General features: G+C 42.0%; 1 protein-coding gene across 4 annotated transcripts in view; it reads left to right on the top strand.

Moving 5' to 3' along the window:
- The window catches only part of PCYT1B (phosphate cytidylyltransferase 1B, choline), a 31,574-nt gene that overhangs the window by 3,605 nt on the left and 8,670 nt on the right, over positions 1-19,299 (top strand). For 2 of the 4 annotated variants that reach the window (XM_081197808.1, XM_081197807.1), the window contains exons 3-7: positions 8,288-8,379; positions 14,095-14,194; positions 15,275-15,391; positions 17,290-17,441; positions 19,014-19,092. In XM_081197808.1, the coding sequence (XP_081053934.1) occupies positions 8,288-8,379; positions 14,095-14,194; positions 15,275-15,391; positions 17,290-17,441; positions 19,014-19,092 (540 nt within the window). Of the gene's footprint in view, positions 1-3,128; positions 4,729-8,287; positions 8,380-14,094; positions 14,195-15,274; positions 15,392-17,289; positions 17,442-19,013; positions 19,093-19,299 lie in introns of those variants that run through there. The other 2 variants (XM_081197806.1, XM_081197809.1) reach the window with 2 other exon arrangements.

Genomic DNA, 19,299 nt, shown 5'->3' with positions numbered 1-19,299 from the left:
GGATGTGGAGCTGGATCCTGGGGAGGGACCCAGCTGTCTGGAAGGTTCTGAACTGGGTACTGAAGAGGTGCAGAGTGGATTGTCAGGGACGATCTCTACATTGGTCATCAGACATCCAGAGTACAGTGACAGAGCGACTTGACTTGATGCAGCACTGCCTCCTGCCTGCAAACTGCTTTCTACCCCTAGAGGGGCACCTGAGGCTAGATCAGACAATGAGTCAATCTTGTCATTTCCACCTCCATTTGCAAAGATGCAGCAAAGGCAGACCCAGCAAACCCATCCTGTATTCATAACAGTGTCTGCTTGCTTGCCCAGTCCTATGGCTTAGGGTGGCAACTGCAGGAATAAATGTGCCCACCCTGCTCTTCAGAAAAGGCATATATGGATGGGGTATCAAGTTTTTGGACATTGCCTTAGCTTATGCCTAACTCCGCTGTGAACTTCTGAACCATGTAGCCTGATAAATGGTTCAGCATTGAAGTGAATTTTGCAATAAAGCCTTTGGCAGCCACCAAGCTATGACCATGTATGGGAGCCAGAACACAATCAAATACTTTTTTTCAGAGGAGAAGCGCCTGTTTGTTGTTTTATTGTCATCCCTAGCTAAATACACGGTGCTGCTGACCTTCCTCACAAGGCTGTTGTTGTAAAGGATACTTAATACAATTATTGTTTACTTAATGTAATAGGTTTCCATCTCATTTTCCTATGCAACTATATTCAAAGTGGCTAGCAATGACTCCAAACACTAAAACTATAAAATCACAATCTAAAACCACAAGAATGCAAGTTTTAAAAATACCATATCAGAGTCACAAAAAAGAAAACACTTGGAAAACAGCACCAGAATAGCCCAGTGAAAAATATGTCATTTCAGCAGTATCTATTAAAACCCAAAAGTCTGCATTTCAGCAGTATCTATTAAAACCCAAAAGTCTGCATAAGCTGGTGAGTCTTAAGACCTGAAGGTGGAAAGAGAGAATATAATGGATCTCCCCAAGAATGGCATGCCACAATTGTATATAAACTTAAATAAGGTGCTTTGACCATTCCGAAGTATTATATAATTGCTAAATATCATCATCACCAATAATACATTAGCTACAAGAATATGTTGCAGTTTGTCATATTTTTCCAACAACAAATTTTTGAGTAATGGGGCAGTTTGATTTCCCTGCAACATAAATGCTTTATTCATGCAGTGACTGAAAACTCTTTTATACAACAGAAAATCATTGGAAATTATTCTTTAGTTTGCAGAAGATTTCAGCCTTAATGATAAGACAAAAATAAGTAAAATATTGGTCCTGATCTCCCCCCCCCAATATAGTGAATTTTGGTGAAGTTTTGTTACTGTTTTGATTTGTTTTGTTACTCCTACATCTCACAAACTCTGAACTTCCTCCACAGTCCATTTTATATGCCCTTTTTTGCTTTCTCTTCTGACTTTCCCCCCTTCTCCTCTGCATAAAGCCATCCTCTTTGTCTGAAGTGACATTTAAATAATACAGCTTATCTGTAAAGCTTTAGCTATGAGTCATTCTGCTACAGCTGGTTTAGCTTCCATTTCACTAAGGATGTTGTTTTTAATTATGTTGCTAGAGTCAAAGCAACTTCCACAACTAAAAGTGCTTTCAGAGATCTGCTTCCACTGGTACCCAGAGCTCCAGACAGGAAGCAAAAGTTCCCTCTAGGAAAATGCCATCTAGCACTGGATATTGACTGTGCCAGCAGTGGTTCATGCAGATCCTGCCAGTACATTTGCACTAGCAACAATAAGCATAATCAGCCCCATATGGATTGTGGGTGTTATTCACTGCCTGGAAGTGCTTTGAGTTGCCTTTTTACTTTGTTGCAAAAGCTTAACATTTATCATGGCCTGGTATTAAGACTGAAATATCAACTGCTCAGAAAAGTCAGACCGACTCACCCCCCTTTCCTAAGTAGAGCCCTCCATCTTGGATCCTGCACACCATACACTAAAACCTGGTGAAATACCACTGCCCTCTAAGGAGTGGACCTCAGGCTCTTCCAGTGAACAGAAGAAACTTTTCCCAATTTGGGAAGTGTTAGTCAACCAAATCACTACTATTCTAGCCTTCACCTCCTGGAAGGAGCTAGTGTCTGAAGAACAAGACAAAGGTCCTTAAAGATGTAGTCACTTAAGGTCACTTAAGGGGATGGAGCTCCCAGAAAGACACTGCTGGCTAGGCCATAAAACCCCGACCGTTGCTCCAGACTAGAGCTGAGGTCACTTCTGTAACCTTAGTTGGGAAATTGCTGGCCATGGTCCTGAACTCACACCAAGAATCTCTGGGCCTATACCTGCAGTTATGTCTAGTGTGCTGGACCTGCCCTGTTTCAGATCAGTGCCAGCTTTCTTTGTGTCCTCTTGCTTGTGCTGTTGGATCTCTGGGATGCTAGAAACTCTCATGGATCGGGAGAATTCCATAGGTGGCTTTGTATTATATCTTGTAAAAAATAAACATGGGTCTTTGAAGGGTATGAGTCCTGTAAGTCATGTGATGTGAAATGGGCACAAAAGATGGTCAAAACAACCATCTACTAGATTGTCCACTTATCAGACACATACCTGGAGCTCTACAAGTGCTACATGAAATTACATGAACTGTCATAGATATCTAAGTAGATGTGTGGAAAGAAGGCAAAACCCCAAATACACTTCAGATGTCTCTTATTTTTGTGATATATCAGTTATCCAGAATGCAGCTTCCATACCTATAAGCGCCATCTGTTAGGACTGGATACCATGCCAGAGTTCTTCAGGCCCTAGTTGGTTTAATGTCTGTGCTTCACTTGTTGCTCACCAGTTGCAGCCTGATTGGGATTAGCAAGCCTCTAGGAAATGCTAGCTCAGTTTTGCATCTGAAGTTTAGGTAGGCTGCTGGTTTAGATATGCAGGCTGCTCTCTCTTTTGGTTTGGCTCTCTCTCTCCCTGAAGCACACTCTTTCTCTCTGGCCTACCTCACATTTTCCACTTGCCTGCCTACCTGTGCTTGAGAACAGGAACTACATCCAACTGACTGTTAATTGGAGTTTCCAGAATATAATGACATGAAGGCTTTGAGATTTGCTTGGGACTATGCCTTAGTTTGATTTCTTAGGCTATCTATGGCTCATGGTTCTGGATGGATTCTTGCAAACACACCACAATTTCAAACATCTAAAGCAGTCATAATTTATTCAGTGGTATTTGTGAGCATGGCAGATTTTAAAAATAAGTGGCACACAGCTACTGTATATGGTTTAGTAAACAATTCAGCTACTGAAGTGTGGATGATATTAGGAGTATGAACTGAGGACTGGCTACACAAAACCCTGCCTTATACTGAATCAGATCACTAGTCCATGTAGCTCAATATTGTTCATACAATCTCCAAGATTACAGATGAGATCTTTTCCAGCTCCTCTACCTGGATATGCTGGAAATTAAGCCTGTGACCTTCTGAATGCAAAACATTTATTGTATTAGTGTAGGCCTTCTACGGAGTTCGGGTTACATGTAAAAATAAAAATAATCATACATAATAATAATCACATGAATACTATTTATCTGAAGAGCTGTCCTTTCAGCACCTCAACACTGCTGATATTTGTACACACGAATGTAAATTTACAGTGTCAAGACTGCATTATTTTGCCAAGTTTGATCTGGACTGTTGAGTGATCTAGCTCATAATTTTCCAAACGCTAAAAGGTCTTTGGGAAGGAAATCATATTAGAATATTGTGCTTGGACATGAAAGCATTCATCAGATCAGTTTAACATGTCAGCATTCAAAGTAAAAGTCCACCCATCCCATGTTGATTTAACTATGTAAAAACTGTGTGAGAGTTGGCCTGATAAGAGGGTTAGGTTACTTACCGAGAGGTGGTTGTAAGTAATCTGTTTTGCCTCACCATGCTGATTGTTAGTACTGGTCTGGAATGTGCAAAATCCTAAATTAGATGTATGTATATACTGGGCATTTTTGCATCCAATTGTGTATGAGCAATTAGCATATTTAATTCAGGAAAAATAAAGCAGGTCATGCATCCAAACGCGTACTGAAATAGAATATTAGGTCTTAAACCAATATTCTTCAGATAAATAAAGACTGCTTTTTGTTTTTGCAAAATCAGAAAAGATATAGCCATGTAGATATATATTTTTCAATAAAGCTTTGAAGGAGATTTGTATAATGCATAAATACATCTGTGTTTGTACCAAAAACTACAAAAGCACCATATAAAGAGGGGTGAGGGAGAGAGATGTTCTGCTGGCATTCATATCAGCCCGCCTCCCAGTATATATCACATAGCTCAGTTAAAGTGGTACTATGATGACAGGAACCAACCAGAAAGCACCATGCAAATCAGAATACTGTATCCTGTACCAGCTGCTCTGTTGCTAGCTGGTTGTTATAGTGATAAACTGAGGCCTTGCCTCTTGGCTTCTCCTTGAAAGAAAAACCTTTAATTTCTCAAGGGAAGGAAAAGAAGCGAAGGGGGAGAAGGCGGGGGAGAGAATTACATGAGAAAGGAAAACATTATCTGACTGAGAAGAGAATAGCAGAGAGGGCATCACTGCAAGGAGCATTCACTGGCCATGCCAGTGCTTGCAACTAATGCTGAGTCAGAAACAGGTATCCCAACATCCCTTTCTAATGAGCTTCCTTCAGAAACCATGGAGGAGATAGAACACACATGTCCTCAGCCTCGACTGGTAAGTAAGAGACAAAAGGATACATTTATTTGAGCTCTTTGTCTTATTAGGATGTAATGAAATCAGTACTTTATAGCCTGAATAGAAATTAGAAAACAGCTTCATCCATTTTAGCTCTTTGTGTTTATTGTCTATATTGTAAAAATGTGTATTACAAAGTATTAATTATATCTACTGCATTAAGAAAGACAATTTAGGGATTGTTGCATGTTTCTCTCTTTCAATTGAGATGCAAAAATAAAATTAAAAAATGGTGCTTTCCCCATCCCTTTGTTAGGTTCAGATTGCAACAGAACTCTTCCTTTACTCCTTGCCTGTTCTTTGCCTTTCTGCTGATTTAAAAAATGAAATGGCAGGGAAGAAGGGATTTAACCATCAAAAAAGCAAAAACTGCCTTTTAGAGAAACACTCGAAAAGAATGTAACAGATCTCACTTTTTGTTTTGGTTTTCAGGGATTCCAGTGTGCACAAAATGGATGATATTACTTTCAAGCAGTTGAGAGCATATGAGTTGGGACAGTAGCATTAGGAGAAAAATCTGCATTTCTTCAGTAATTAATCTATAGAAACTGTGTTTGTAAGGAAGCTAGCTGCATATAGAATTAATAATCCCTTCCTCACTGCATGGATGCTGTTCTGAATTAGACCAGCACCCACTTTGAATATTTTCATTACCATTGTTTCACATATACATTTTGTCTCAATCAAAAATTTTGCTCAGATTTTTTATAAGGGGGGGATAAAGAGTTCAGCTTGGTGATTCTCTGAAGTTGTTTGTTGCATAAGTTATGCTTGAGCTACTATAAGAGCTACTATGAAAGGTTTGCATTGTAAGAGATGAGTGCACTAGCAGATTACAATTAGGAAGGGTAAAGAAATGGCCTCTGATGTATGTGAATAGGATTGGGTTTACTTCCAAAAGTAAGTAAGCTACACTACTAGGCCAATTTACCTGGGAGTCGGTGATGGGTATTCTGTGATGGGTACATGAAAAGGATATCTAGCCTAATCCTAACCACGCCCCAGCAATCTAATACGAAGTACCCTGGGGGCTGCGTACTGTTTTCCATAGCGATAAATACTTGCCCCATTTTTGTTTCCTAAAAAGTAATTTTATCACTCCTATCACTGCCTCCTGAGAAAGCAAAACTCAGGCAGCCAATTTGCCAAGCTGTCACTGTGACGTAGGCAGTAGTTTAATACTTTCCCATGGAGACTATTTAACACTGAAATGGAATAATAACTTTGATTTTTTACCAGTGTTTAAACAATCATTTAATGCTTACATTCAACTTTCTATTTTAGACGCTATTAAAATTCCATAATAATTGATGAACGTGACTTAAATTAACTTTTTAATAGGGATGAGTTGGGGTTTTGAAAAAAATGTTTTGTTTAAAGCATGGAGGCGGTTACAGACATTTTGCATTGAAATGTGCTTATGATAACTATTAAAGAGTTTCCTGTTGAAACCTCATGCACAACAAAACTATCCTGGAATATATTAGAATCCCATCATCAGACGAGAAGAATGAAAATTATTTATTTATTTATTTATTTATTTATTTATTTATTGTTTCTTTATATCCTGCCTTTCCTGCAAGGAGCTCAGGGTGGCATACATAGTTCTCCCTGCTCCCATTTTATCCTCACAACAACTCTATGATGTAGATTAGGCCAAGAGAAGTTGACTGGTCCAAAATTACCAAGTGAGCTTCATGGCTGACTGTGGATTTGAACCAGGTCTAGTGTGAACTTGGTACTTGCATATGCATTTTGCCTATTGTTGTAGCATTCATCTGGGAATATTTATTGCTTCAAGAACTATATTAATATTACCAGAGTTTGTTTTCAATTTACACAGCGTTTTGAATGAAAGACAGGAGTGACACTGTGTGAATCAAGATTTATGGAACACTTTAACTTCTAAAATAAGCATATGGTGGGACTGTACATATTCCTATCCATAATCTAAGTCCTGCATGAAATAAATGTGCCGTTAGCAAAGGTCAAGAAAATACAGCTTTCATTTGGTCAGGATTCAGCAAGAAACATTTATTGAAGTGGTAGAGAATAAATAGGACAATGCAGGAAATGACTTTGTACATACAGTGGTACCTCGGGTTACAGATGCTTCAGGTTACAGACTCCGCTAACCCAGAAATATTACCTTGGGTTAAGAACTTTGCTTCAGGATGAGAACAGAAATTGTGCGCCAGTGGCACGGCGGCAGCAGGAGGCCCCATTAGCTAAAGTGGTGCTTCAGGTTAAGAACAGTTTCAGGTTAAGAACGGACCTCCGCTACAAATTAAGTACATAACCAGAGGTACCACTGTATATTGGAGTTGTTTGATTGAAATCATCCCACATGAAAATTGCGGTCTGTGTTTGAAACCCTCAGAATATAGACAATATAAAGAACCAGTAGGATTCTGAAAGAGTTCCCATGCCAACTGATTCTGGGCCTCTAAACTCAAAAGGATCAGAAAATTACAAGGCTCCCTCCCCTCCCTGCTCACTGAAGCAAGGTCTACAGGAGCAAATGGCCTACAATAACCCTATCAGATAAAAAAAGAATTAGAAAACAAATAAGGAATACAGAATTGTATAAGCTTTTCCCCTCTAATGTTAGATTCAGTTTAAAAACTGCAATCCCCACCATCTATTACAATTGGCCATTCTTCCTGGGGCTTGTGGGAAGTGAAATCCAACATTTAGTCTTCACACTAGCTCTAGTGGTGCTGCGGATATGTATATAAGAATATTTAGATGGTTGCCAGAGAAACACTGAAGTTGTGAGCTTTATTCAATTAGGTTGATTTCACATGGAACTGTTTTCACACAAGGAGTTTGCCACACAAAATCTGAGGGGGCATAGTCACAAGAGAAAGGCACACCCCATGACAGAGGTAGATAATGTGGTGGACAACAGCTCCCATATAGCCCAACAACATCTGGAGGGCACAATGTTAGCTATCCCTGTCCTATGAATTTCAGAACATTTGAAGGGGCCTCTGGGAGCTTTGAAGTTTATAGGCAATGCACTAACAAAGTACTTCATTATCAGTCATGTAGTTAGTTATTTAACAAAATTTATATACCACTTACAAAAGACCAGATCCAGGCACTTTTGGAAGAAACTGATTTTCTGGATCCATTTCAGTTTGGCACAGAAACTGCTTTGGTCACCCTGTGTGATGACCTCTGTCAAGAAAGAGACAAGGGAAGATGTCCCTGTTAATTCTTCTCAACCTCTCAGTGGCTTTCGATACCATTGACCATGGTATCCTTCTGGAGCGACTGTCTAAACTAGAGGTGGACAGCATCACTTTGTGGTGGACCCAGTCCTACTGGGATGGACGTTCCCAGAGGGTGTTGCTTGGGAAATGCTTTTCAGCCCCATGGAACCTTCACCGTGGGGTTCCTCAGGGCTCAGTCCTACCCCCCACATTGTTTAACATCTACATGAAACCGCTAGGTGGGGTTATCTGGAGGTTTGGAGGATGTTGTCAGCAGTATGCTGATGACACTCAGCTCTATTTCTCCATTACATCTGCAGGTGAGGCAGTGGAAGTGCTGAACCAGTGTCTTGCCTCAGTAATAGACTGGATGAGAGCCAACAAACAGAAATTCAATCCAGATAAAACTGAGGTACTGTTAGTGGGTGGTTCCCTAGACCAGATGGGTGGGAGATCACCTGCTCTTGATGGGGTTACACTTCCTCTGAAGGAGCAGGTTTGTAGCTTGGGGTACTCCTGGATCCCTTGCTATCACTCGAGGCTCAGGTGGCTTCAATGGCCTAGAGTGCCTTCCATCAGCTTTGACTGGTGGCCCAGCTGTGCCCCTATCTGGACAGGGATAGCCTAACTACTGTTGTCTATGTTATGGTAACCTCAAGGTGAGATTACTGCAATGTGTTATATGTAGGGCTGCCTCTGAAGACAGTTTAGAAACTTCAGCTAGTGCAGAATTCAGCAGCCTGGTTGCTCACCAGAGCAAGACAGATTACACTGATCCTGGTCCGACTGCACTGGCTACTAATTAATTTCTGGGCCCAATTCAAAGTGCTGGCTTTGACCTATAAAGCCTTAAATGGCTCAGGACCACAATACCTCAATGACCGTCTATTTCCATATGAAGCTACCCGGACGCCAGGATCATCTTCTGAGGCCCTCTTTCGTGTGCCTTCTCTTCAAGAGGTCCGGAGGGTGGCAACATGAGAACAGGCCTTCTCTGCAGTGGCTCCCCGTCTGTGGAATGCTCTCCCCAGGGAAATTTATCTGGTGCCTTCATTATATGCCTTTAGGCGCCAGGCAAAAACATTCCTTTTTAACCAGGCCTTTGGTTGATTTGATTGTCATCCTATGCCCTCTTAAAATGTGGGTTTTGCCGGGGGGTGTGTGTGTGTGTGTGTGTGTTATTGGGTAGTGGTTTTTATTTTGATTATATATTTTGTGGTTTTATATTTTGATTTTATTCTGTGAACCACCCTGAAATCTCTGGGTATAGGACAGTATATAAATTCAATAATAATAATAATAATATTTTATTATTTGTACCCTTCCCACTCTGGGCAGCTTCCAGCATATATGAAAACACAGTAAAATTAAACCTTAAAAATCTTCCCTATACAGGGGTGCCTTCAGAGGTCTCATATATAATTACTCATCTCCTTGACAACTGATGGGAGGGCATTCCACAGGGTGGGCGCAGCTACCAAGAAGGCCCTCTGCATGGTTCTCTGTAGCTTCACTTATCGCAGTGTGGGAACTGCCAGAAGGCCCTTGGTGCTGGATGACAGTGTCTAATCAGGTGTAGTAGAGCCACACATTCAACCCAAAGTGGAAGCAATAATAAGGTAGATACCAAAAGGGCAGAACATAAGCATTTTTTAATATAAAGAAGTAGAACATTGCTTTCCATTTTTCTTCGTTGAGATAATTCATATACCCTATGTACACCCAGAGATTTTGTGAGTAGAACTCACGTGTTTTAAGCTGCAATCTATGCAAAGCTACATATGTGGGAGTAAGTCCACTTGAATTTGGTGCAACTTAAATCTGAGTAGACAGGTATAGGCTTGCAGTGTTGCTCACTGGAGTGATGAGAGAACTTGTGTCCTGTTACAGGCCAGCAGAGGGAGCTTATGGAGCAAGGCAACAGGAATAGCTTAGATGAGAATTGGAAATGAATGAAGGCCTTTTGAGCCTCTGCCTCCAGTCCACCTACCCTTGGTGTCATCCACTTTTGGGAACTAAAGTCCCTTAAAGTGTGAATCCTCTGGCTGAAAATGGTCCCCTTCTGCATTCCATGACCTCCTACCTGGTGCATTCCCAGTGCCACTGAACCTGCAAGGGCAGACCCTCCAAGTGTCCCTATTTTCCAAGGACGTCCCTGATTTAGAGAAGCCACCCCAGTTTCTGATTTGATTCCGGAATATCCCACTTTTACTTAGGATGTCCCTATCTTCATTAGAGAAATGTTGGAGGGTATGGAGTTATCTGAACCCCAAGCTGTCTGAAGGCGATTCTACATAGTGAAGTTTTTTTTTAAAAAAAATGTTTAATTTTTTATGTTTTCATATATGTTAGAAGCTGCCTGGAATGGCTGGGGCAACCCAGTAAAATGTGTAGGATGTAGGTGGCGCTGTGGTCTAAACCGCAGAGCCTAGGACTTGCCGATCAGAAGGTCGGTGGTTCGAATCCCCACAACGGGTGAGCTCCCGTTGTTCAGTCCCAGCTCCTGCCCACCTAGCAGTTCGAAAGGACATCAAGTGCAAGTAGATAAATAGGTACCGCTCCAGCGGGAAGGTAAACGGTGTTTCCGTGCACTGCTCTGGTTCGCCAGAAGTGGCTTAGTCATGCTGGCCACATGACCCGGAAGCTGTACGCTGGCTCCTTCGGCCTATAGAGAGAGATGAGCACTGCAACCCCAGAGTAGGCCACGACTGGACCTAATGGTCAGGTGTACCTTTACCTTTATAAATAATAAAATAATCATTATGGAATGGGGTGTCTCTATTTTCATTGGAGGAATGTTGGAGGGTATGCAAGGGAGTGTGGGAGGCACTTAGTTCCTCTGGCTTAGGGATATTCACCTGTGAGGGCCCTAACTCAGGTTCTATGTGTCCTGGTTCAGAGAAGCCTTGGGTTCAGTGGTCCCATGATCACAAGTATCAGGCTCTGAGCCAGAACTCAGTCTGGATCTTTCCAGACCAATAAAACACTGGTTGCTGCAAACTTTTGTGCAGCACTAGCCAGACCAGTGGGAAGCATTAAGAAAACTTTGAAGCTGAAGGCTTGAAGACTATTCCCTCTGATAAGCTGTAATGCTAGCATAAACTGTTCAGTGGGTGGCAAAGGAAGGCCTTTCAGAATTCCCAAGCATCCATAATCCAAAACCTTTCCCTATTCTACCAAGCAAGGAGAGAGGTGCAAGAGTGGCAAGAGAAATGACCACAAAACAGGTCTATTTTCTTTAGGTTATCTCCCAGGAAACAGCCTTTTACTAGCTAAGTCAAGATTATCATCTTCTAGGCGTGGGACCATAGCCATTATTGTTTTAACATCTCTACCTTCCTCTTTATCCCAGCATGAACCACATTGGACTGGATGTTGTGTAACTTGACCTTGCTTAGAAATAAAAAGGCAGTTTAGCACTCAACTATTACAAAAACACAAGGGGAAAAGACAGTGATTAGAAAATATAGGAAAGAGCCCAGACTGTATGGTCATGTATAATAAAAAGGAAACACTGTGCTCCGTGGTCAGTCAGTTTCCACAAAACCCAACCCTTAAAGTTTGATTTAAGTGTACATTGCACATCAGAAGTAGTAGTACTAGGTATATGTAACAGATTTTACACGCTTAAAAATCCCTTTAATATTACTTTCCCCACATGTTTATGTAACAGATAGCAGTAGTAATGAACAAGATGTTTTCTTTGCCCTAATTATTCAATTCTCTTTTATGGCTCTCAAGACTTTTAAAGAGCAGTTAAAGGAGATGATATGACACCAGAGCTCCGGAATAGCAGAAATATTTTAGTGCACGGAAAGACTAGCTCTTCTCATCTGGGCCATAGATTTTATTGGGATTAAAAGCTAAACAACACATTTGAGGAAAATCACATGGTACAGTGCTCCTGGTTCGAGTCATCTAAAAATGCAGAATGTCTAGACTGACCCACCTCATTTTTTTATTAGAAAATGATATCCCTTCTTAAGCAGCTATTCAGGCCCAATGGAATGGCTCCCAGAAGTCAATGTAGAGTTGAAATATCAAGTCTAGAATGGGATGTATCTGGTTCTTGTTAAGAAAGCTTTCTGTTCCTAAAGGACTGTTTTGAAAACATAAGCAAGAAAAATTGTGATTTTCTATAGTAAATCGCACCCCAAACAGGAAGGATCAAGGGCTCTTGTAATCCTTCTCTTGTCTGAAAGGACAGGAGCAATTATTTTCATTTGTGTTGCTGTGAACAGCTCATGGAGTAGAAATATGCCACAAAGTTGGTTACCTTGTCTGCAGCTCTCTAGGACAAAATCATATTGAGGAAAAGGGTGTGGACTCTTGTATGGGAAAGCCCAGTTTATTCCCAGTCCCTGTTGGGCAGAACTGTTGGTTTTTCTGGGCAGCAAATTCACCCATCAAAGCATATCTCCAAATTAACAAAAAATAGGGGAAAGCATTGATGGTTAAGACACATCCTCTGCTGTTAACCCCCCTGCCTTCTGGAAAGGTATTTGGTGTTACAAGGAGCTCAAGGCACAAGAAGGGGAATAGAAAATATTGGTTGTGCAAGCTGCCTTCTGTTGACACTGCCATTGGACACAACCAGCAGCAGAGCATAGCGCGGGTGCGCTCCTGAGGGGGGCGTGGTGCAGTGGGTGCCCTCCCAGGCGTGGGAAAGTACGTTTCTGAGCACAGTTCAAAGTGTTGGTACTGACCTTTAAAGCCCTAAACAGCCTCAGTCCAGTATACCTGAAGGAGTGTCTCCACCCCCATCGTTCTGCCCGGACACTGAGTTCCAGTGCCGAGGGCCTTCTGGCGGTTCCCTCATTGCAAGAAGTGAGGTTACAGGGAACCAGACAGAGGGCCTTCTCAGTAGTGGCACCCGCCCTGTGGAACGCCCTCCCAAAGAGAAAAACAACTACCAGACTTTTAGAAGACATTTGAAGGCAGCCCTGTTTAGGGAAGCTTTTAATGTTTAACAGACTATTGTATTTTAATATTTTGTTGGAAGCCGCCCAGAGTGGCTGTGGAAACCCAGCCAGATGGACGGGGTATAAATAATACATTATTATTATGATTATGAAGCCAGGGGCGGAGCGAGCTGCCCATGGCGGACATTCGGTGTGCTGCTTGCCCGTGACTCCCAAGCCTCCCCCAAGCTGTCAAAACAAAGGGGGAAGGGGGGAATGCTGCCGGCAAAACGGCACAGCTCCCCTCCTTACCCTGACGGCTCTGGGTAGTCTTGGGAGTCAAGGACAGGCAGTGGGTCAAATGTCACCCCCCTCAGTGAGGGCACTCGGGGCGGTCCTCCCCCACCTCCCCCCTTCCTATGCCCCTGAACACAACCCTTAATATTTGTCTCTAACAAGACCTAAAATCAGAGCTTTCCAAACTGTGTGTCATGACACATTATTAGTGTGTCAGCTGCAGTGTGTAGGTGTGTCACACAAACACTCCCCACACTGCTCCCAGGGCTGGAAAGGGGTTAGTTTAACCCCGGTTTGTTAGTAAAACTGAATTACTGTACTGCAAAATGATGCATGTCTAAAAAGTGTGTAACTAACATGAAAAGTTTGAAAAGCTCTGCCTTAAATGATGCCCTCCAGATGCTGTTGGATTACAACTCCCATCATTCTTGCTCATTGGCCATGCTGTCTGGGGCTGATGGGTATTGTAGTCCAGCAATATCTGAAGGCTACCACCTTGGTTACCCATGCCTTAAAATCCTTGGCTGTTAGTTTTGTTTTGTTCTTTTAAAGCTATGTTCAGAAATACTCTGCTGTGTAGCGTACCTCTGAAAGATGCCAGTCTTACTATATTGACAGCTGTACAGAAGAAGCAAACATGGGGAAAATATCTATTGTAACCAGCATCCTAAGAATGAAGCCTCTCTTTCTCACAGCCTGAGAGTGACTTGAAATTGGCATACATACTTCCAAAAGCTGGTCTAAAAATGAACTCCTTCTAGGATGTTAAAAAATATATATGCAATTCTCTTCAAGACTGAAACAACATACTTTGTTCCTATATCAAGTGCTTCTGTGTGATGACAATGAGCAAAAAGGTCATGCACAGAGCAATAATTAACAATATGTTTTGGTCCACCCTACCCCAATCTGCCCTCCCCTGTCTCTAGACTTTGTCTGCACCTGCTCCATTTGCAGGTGATACAAGCTGCCAGTGCAAAGCTCCCCATGAGAAGCTAACTATTGCTCAGGCCCGCCTTGGAACACCAGGTGAGTCTTCTGGATTTATGAAATATAAATCAGTTTCATGGAATACAGCTTTGATACTTGCCCTTGCAGGTTGATTAAGAGTTTTACAGGGAAAACGTAAAAGATGTTTATTTAATTGCTTAGTTGTTTATTTAATTGTTTAGTCAATTGCTGCACATGCTTTTTATTGTACCTGTGTTAAAGGGTGGGGGAGTGAAAGGTGATATATATGTAAGCACTGACAACCTCAGCTGAATTTTGTGACTGTCTTTAGGTAGAAAAAGAGGTTTGGATCCAATATTTTTCAGTCCATTATACTGCATTTTCAGGAGAGTTAAGTTTAGGGAATGAGTCTTCCTGTAAACACAGTTTTCTTTTCATGGACAAGGAAGAAAGTTTGCTACTTGTAGATCACATACATTAGAAGAAGAAGTGGGATATAGATATAGATAGATATAGAAGTATTTCCCATGCTTCCAACTTGTACCAGTGAAAACTGACAGTCGCAATATTGGTCTGGAATTGTCAGTGTGTGAATGCTGACATTAATCTAATATGAGATAGTCATTATAATGTATGCATTTGTCTGTTCGTAGATTACAGAGAGTACATTTGTATAGACAGAGCATATGGACAGTGGGGAATAAAATTTGATCCTATCATAAAATGTTAGGGTGAAAGGGAACAACTTCTATCTTAGCTAGAAACTCACTAAGCAGCAGTGGCATGCTGATATTAAAGCAAATCATCAAATATCTGAAATCTTCTACAATGAAGTATTATTGTTAGGTTTTTTTTTTAAAAAAATCTGTATATGCTTCACATCTTAGGAGAGTTCTGCATTTTAGCTCTGCTATACACATATGGTCCAATGATGTACACATAACTTACGTAAATTCTTCAGACTGGTAGCTTATTTCTACATTGCTTATGTTCTTTTGTCCTAATCTGGACTAATTCACCAAATTTGGGAGTAGGGGGGCTTGAATGTACCCATTTTTTATATTGAATATATGTAGCCAACAATACCTCACAGTAGTCTGACACAGATTTGAGGTACAGTTCTGCTTTGACCTGGACATTGTTTCCTTGCCCCCACAGTGGACAGACCTGTCAGAGTCTATGCAGATGGAATATTCGACCTCTTCCATGCTGGCCATGCTAGAGCTCTTATGCAAGCCAAAACTCTGTTTCCTAATAGCTACTTGTTGGTAGGAGGTAAGGCCAGCATTTGAACAAATATTATCATTGGGTTGATCATATCTGTGGTGCAGTCTTTACAAGCATGCTCAGGAGGTTGCTAGTTTGAACCCACCCAGAGGCAAAACACTTTGAAACAGCAGGAGGAGGAAGCTACTGCCCACATGTTGAGCTTTTGAGCTTCCCTTAGGCATCTCTTTAGCCACTGTGAGAAATGGGATCTTGAACCCTATACCTTTGATCTGATCTCCATATAATGTGTATTGAATTCCTCCCCAATGCAAGTACATTATTGGCTGTGGATATACGGTAGTTTATCTCAGTTCTGATGGGAATGAAATCAGGAAGAATTTTAAATTAAGATTTAATCGAGAATCAGTTTCTGATTCTTCTTTCTTAAATTTCATAGAACTATCATGATAGCATGAGGTGCACTGAAAAGCATCTTATCCAAGCTTCTGTGCTGGGGCATAATACCACTTTGTTCACCAGTTGCTGGCATTGAAGGACAGCAGTACTTGTAGTGGAAAGGAAGCTAAGAGACCCATAAATATATCTCAAACTGAGCCTCAGGTGGCTAAATGAGTTTTAGAAAAGTCTAATTACGGCAGAAAAGACACATGGAGCTATTGCTGATAGTAAATTACAATAGACCTATTTAAGCAGGGGTGTGCTGGTCCTGGGGGGGGGGGTTACCGTGAGGCATGGTCAGAGGACGGTCCTGGGTTGAGGGTCTGGAGACTGTCCACCAAGGGCGAAGCGGGGTCCAAAGCAAGAAGCCGGGCGTGGTTGGGAACTCCAGAAAAACAGGTCTGGGTGCTGGCAGAAACTGGTTTCCAACGTCGTTGCTCCCACAACCTGGGACTGGGCTGACTGGCCTTTATCTCCTCTGGGGCCTAGGGCGGTCCCGGCCCACAGGTGACTCTCCTGGCCTTAAGGCGAGCACTCCTCCTGAGAGAACCCAGTTCCCTCCGCCTCTCTGCCCTGAGCCTCTGCAGCTCAGGAGAGGCTGGAGGGTTACTGGACCCAGAGACCGCCTCACCTTCCCCTGACAGGGCTGGGAGAGGGGCACCTGCAGGCAATCGGTCCTCAATCATCCCCGGAGCCAGAGTGGATTCATCTGGTGTCTGCTTCTGAGGATCCGGCACAAGTGCGGGCCCTTCAGATTCAAGGCCCTGCCCTGGCTCAGCCGGCCCTGGAGGTGGGGACTCCTGTGCAGGCTGGGATTCCTCCGGTTCAGCCTCTGAATCAGATTCCCAGGCCATCACACGGGATTACATTCCTGGGAAACCAAAATTGAATATAGTCAAAACACACTTAGTGCAACGGTGGGTGGGTGGATTGCCAAAGTCCCCCCCACAATGCCACCCCATTTATTATTTATTTTGCGAAGTGCTTAAAGCTGAATGAGCACAAGTTAAATGCATTTAATAATAATAATAATAATTATTATTATTATTATTATTATTATTATTATTTATACCCCGCCCATTTGGGCAGCTTCCAACAGAACACTAAAATACAATAACCTATTAAACATTTAAAGCTTCCCTAAACAGGGCTGCCTTCAGATGTCTTATGCCTTAAGCATGCTGGCCTACTGTACATGGTGCATGTAGTCAGAGAATCTGATTCTTTTCCAGTTTAGCTGCCAGATAATTTGAACTCCTCCCAATCGCCTTTGATTAGCCTGTATCAAGGCACAGAGTTGATGCAACCATCTCTCGTTACATCTTATTTGTAACATCTATGTGGGGGGTTGTTTTGTTTTAATTTCACAGTCATGAACAAGTATGATTTAGTTTGACAATTTAACTGAGAAAAGACAGCTTTGAAGAATTTCTAACCAAACAGGTGTGCTACATTTTACAGAGCCTGTGTTGTTCTGTTCTGATTTTTTCATGTGCGTATGTCAGTTTGCAGTGATGATCTAACCCACGAGTTTAAAGGCTTCACTGTAATGAATGAAGCAGAGAGGTATGAGGCCCTCAGACACTGCCGCTACGTTGATGAAGTAATCAGAGATGCTCCGTGGACACTCACACCCGAGTTTCTGGAAAAACATAAGGTGCCTTTCTCTCCTTAGAATCATAGAATCATAGCGTTGGAATAGACCACAAGGGCCATTGAGTCCAACCCCCTGCCAAGCAGGAAACACCATCAGAGCACTCCTGAAATATGGTTGTCAAGCCTCTGCTTAAAGACCTTGTTCATCAGATGAGGAAGGGGGGTGGGGAAGCTTAATGAGGTTGCTGACTTTTGTTTAGAATGCATATAAAGCATGCCACTCTTCTGAACTGGGCCATTTCCCTCCTTCTCTTACTTCCTTTCTGGCTCAAACTGTAATCCAAGCTAGAAATTAACTCCCACTCCTCTCTGACCTCCCGTACTTGGCTGTGGCAATGGCAGCAGCAGCAAGGGATGTCTTTCCTCCCCTCTACTTTCCTTGAGATGCTACTATGGTGGTGATGCAGGTGCTAAGGTTGGGAGGAATCCTCATTTTCCCAGGGGGCATTTCAAGTGCATGTGAAGGGAGCAGGAAATGAGGCCTCACTCTCTTTCTGTCACCACCAAACAAAGAAATAAAAAAATGAAGAAAGAGAAAGAAGCAGAAGCAGATAGATAAGTGGATTGAGGGCTCATTTGGGGCAGGAAAAGCAATTGAGGCTATTCAATCACACTCCCTTCTTTTACAAAGAGCAGTGTTTGGCACAAATTTAAACATGCATACGTTTAAAACTTCTGATCTATTTAAAGTCATGGGGTTATTAAAATTGATTTGCTGTAGGTATTGTAGTACATAAATTTGGGATTGCTTCAAACAGTGTAGTCTAATGACTCAAGAGCTTGATGTGCAAAGTTACCCATGTACACCAAGTGCACCGGCTTAAATGTTACTCCTACTGTAGCACATCCAAGGAAATTTGGAAAATTTCCAGTACTCAGTTAAATGACAAGACTAATTACCTGGCCTTAACTAATACAGAATGCTTTTGCACTAAAAGCACTGCTCAAAATAACAATAGATCATGGCCAATAATGTTACCATAGGTGGTCACTCCACGTTTTTGGAATAGCCCCAATTTAGTGGCGGCTTTGTGTTTTCAAGCAAGCACTCTCAGATATTGTGAAATACTTTTCCTTCAGCAAGTTCACTGATTTTAACATAATAGCTAACTGAGGCATGGGAAACCTGTGGCCATCCAAGTGTTGTTCAACTGCAACCCCCATCATCCCTGACCACTGGCCATGCTGGTTGGGGCTGATGGGAGTTGCAGTCCAACACCCACCTGGAGGGTGAAACATGTCTCATTGCTGAGCTAATCTGTGCAAGTGATAGGATGTGTGGAAGTGACTGTAGTCAACTTCAGGTTCCTTATTGGTATCACTTACACAAAAGAAAGCATTTCTCTAAAAGAAAGGTTCATAATTAAACCATAATCTCATGTGCTACATATTAATCACAACCACCAATTAACAATAGCCTAAAATGTCTTAGGTTATTACTGCAATGCATATTTCTTTAAGTTCATAGGAAAGCTGGTAAAAGCAAGTAAATAAGTTATGCTTTAAAATTAACAACCAAGCCTTTATCAAGGGTCAACCTAATTTCATTTCTTCATTTTCCCATGTATTCCAGATTGATTTTGTAGCCCATGATGACATTCCATATTCTTCTGCTGGTTCAGATGATGTTTACAAGCATATAAAGGAAGCAGGTGGGTGCCAGTTTATACTTTCACTATGTGTTTTTAAAGTGGGCAACCTTTTTTAGACTGTGGGCCACATTCCCTTCTGGGCCACATTCCAGGGGCCACAGAGGCTAGAGGATAAAGTGGGCAGAGCAACAAGTGTAAATTTTGCCCTTGAACAGTAGGCTAGTTTCTACACAGAATCTTCTGAATTTTATGTGAGACAGTGAACTC

This window comes from Podarcis bocagei (assembly GCF_964188305.1).
Source record: "Podarcis bocagei genome assembly, chromosome: 6".
NCBI lineage: Eukaryota > Metazoa > Chordata > Lepidosauria > Squamata > Lacertidae > Podarcis > Podarcis bocagei.
The sequence above is the reverse complement of the archived record's forward strand: the minus strand, read 5'-3'. Positions and strand labels throughout refer to the sequence as shown.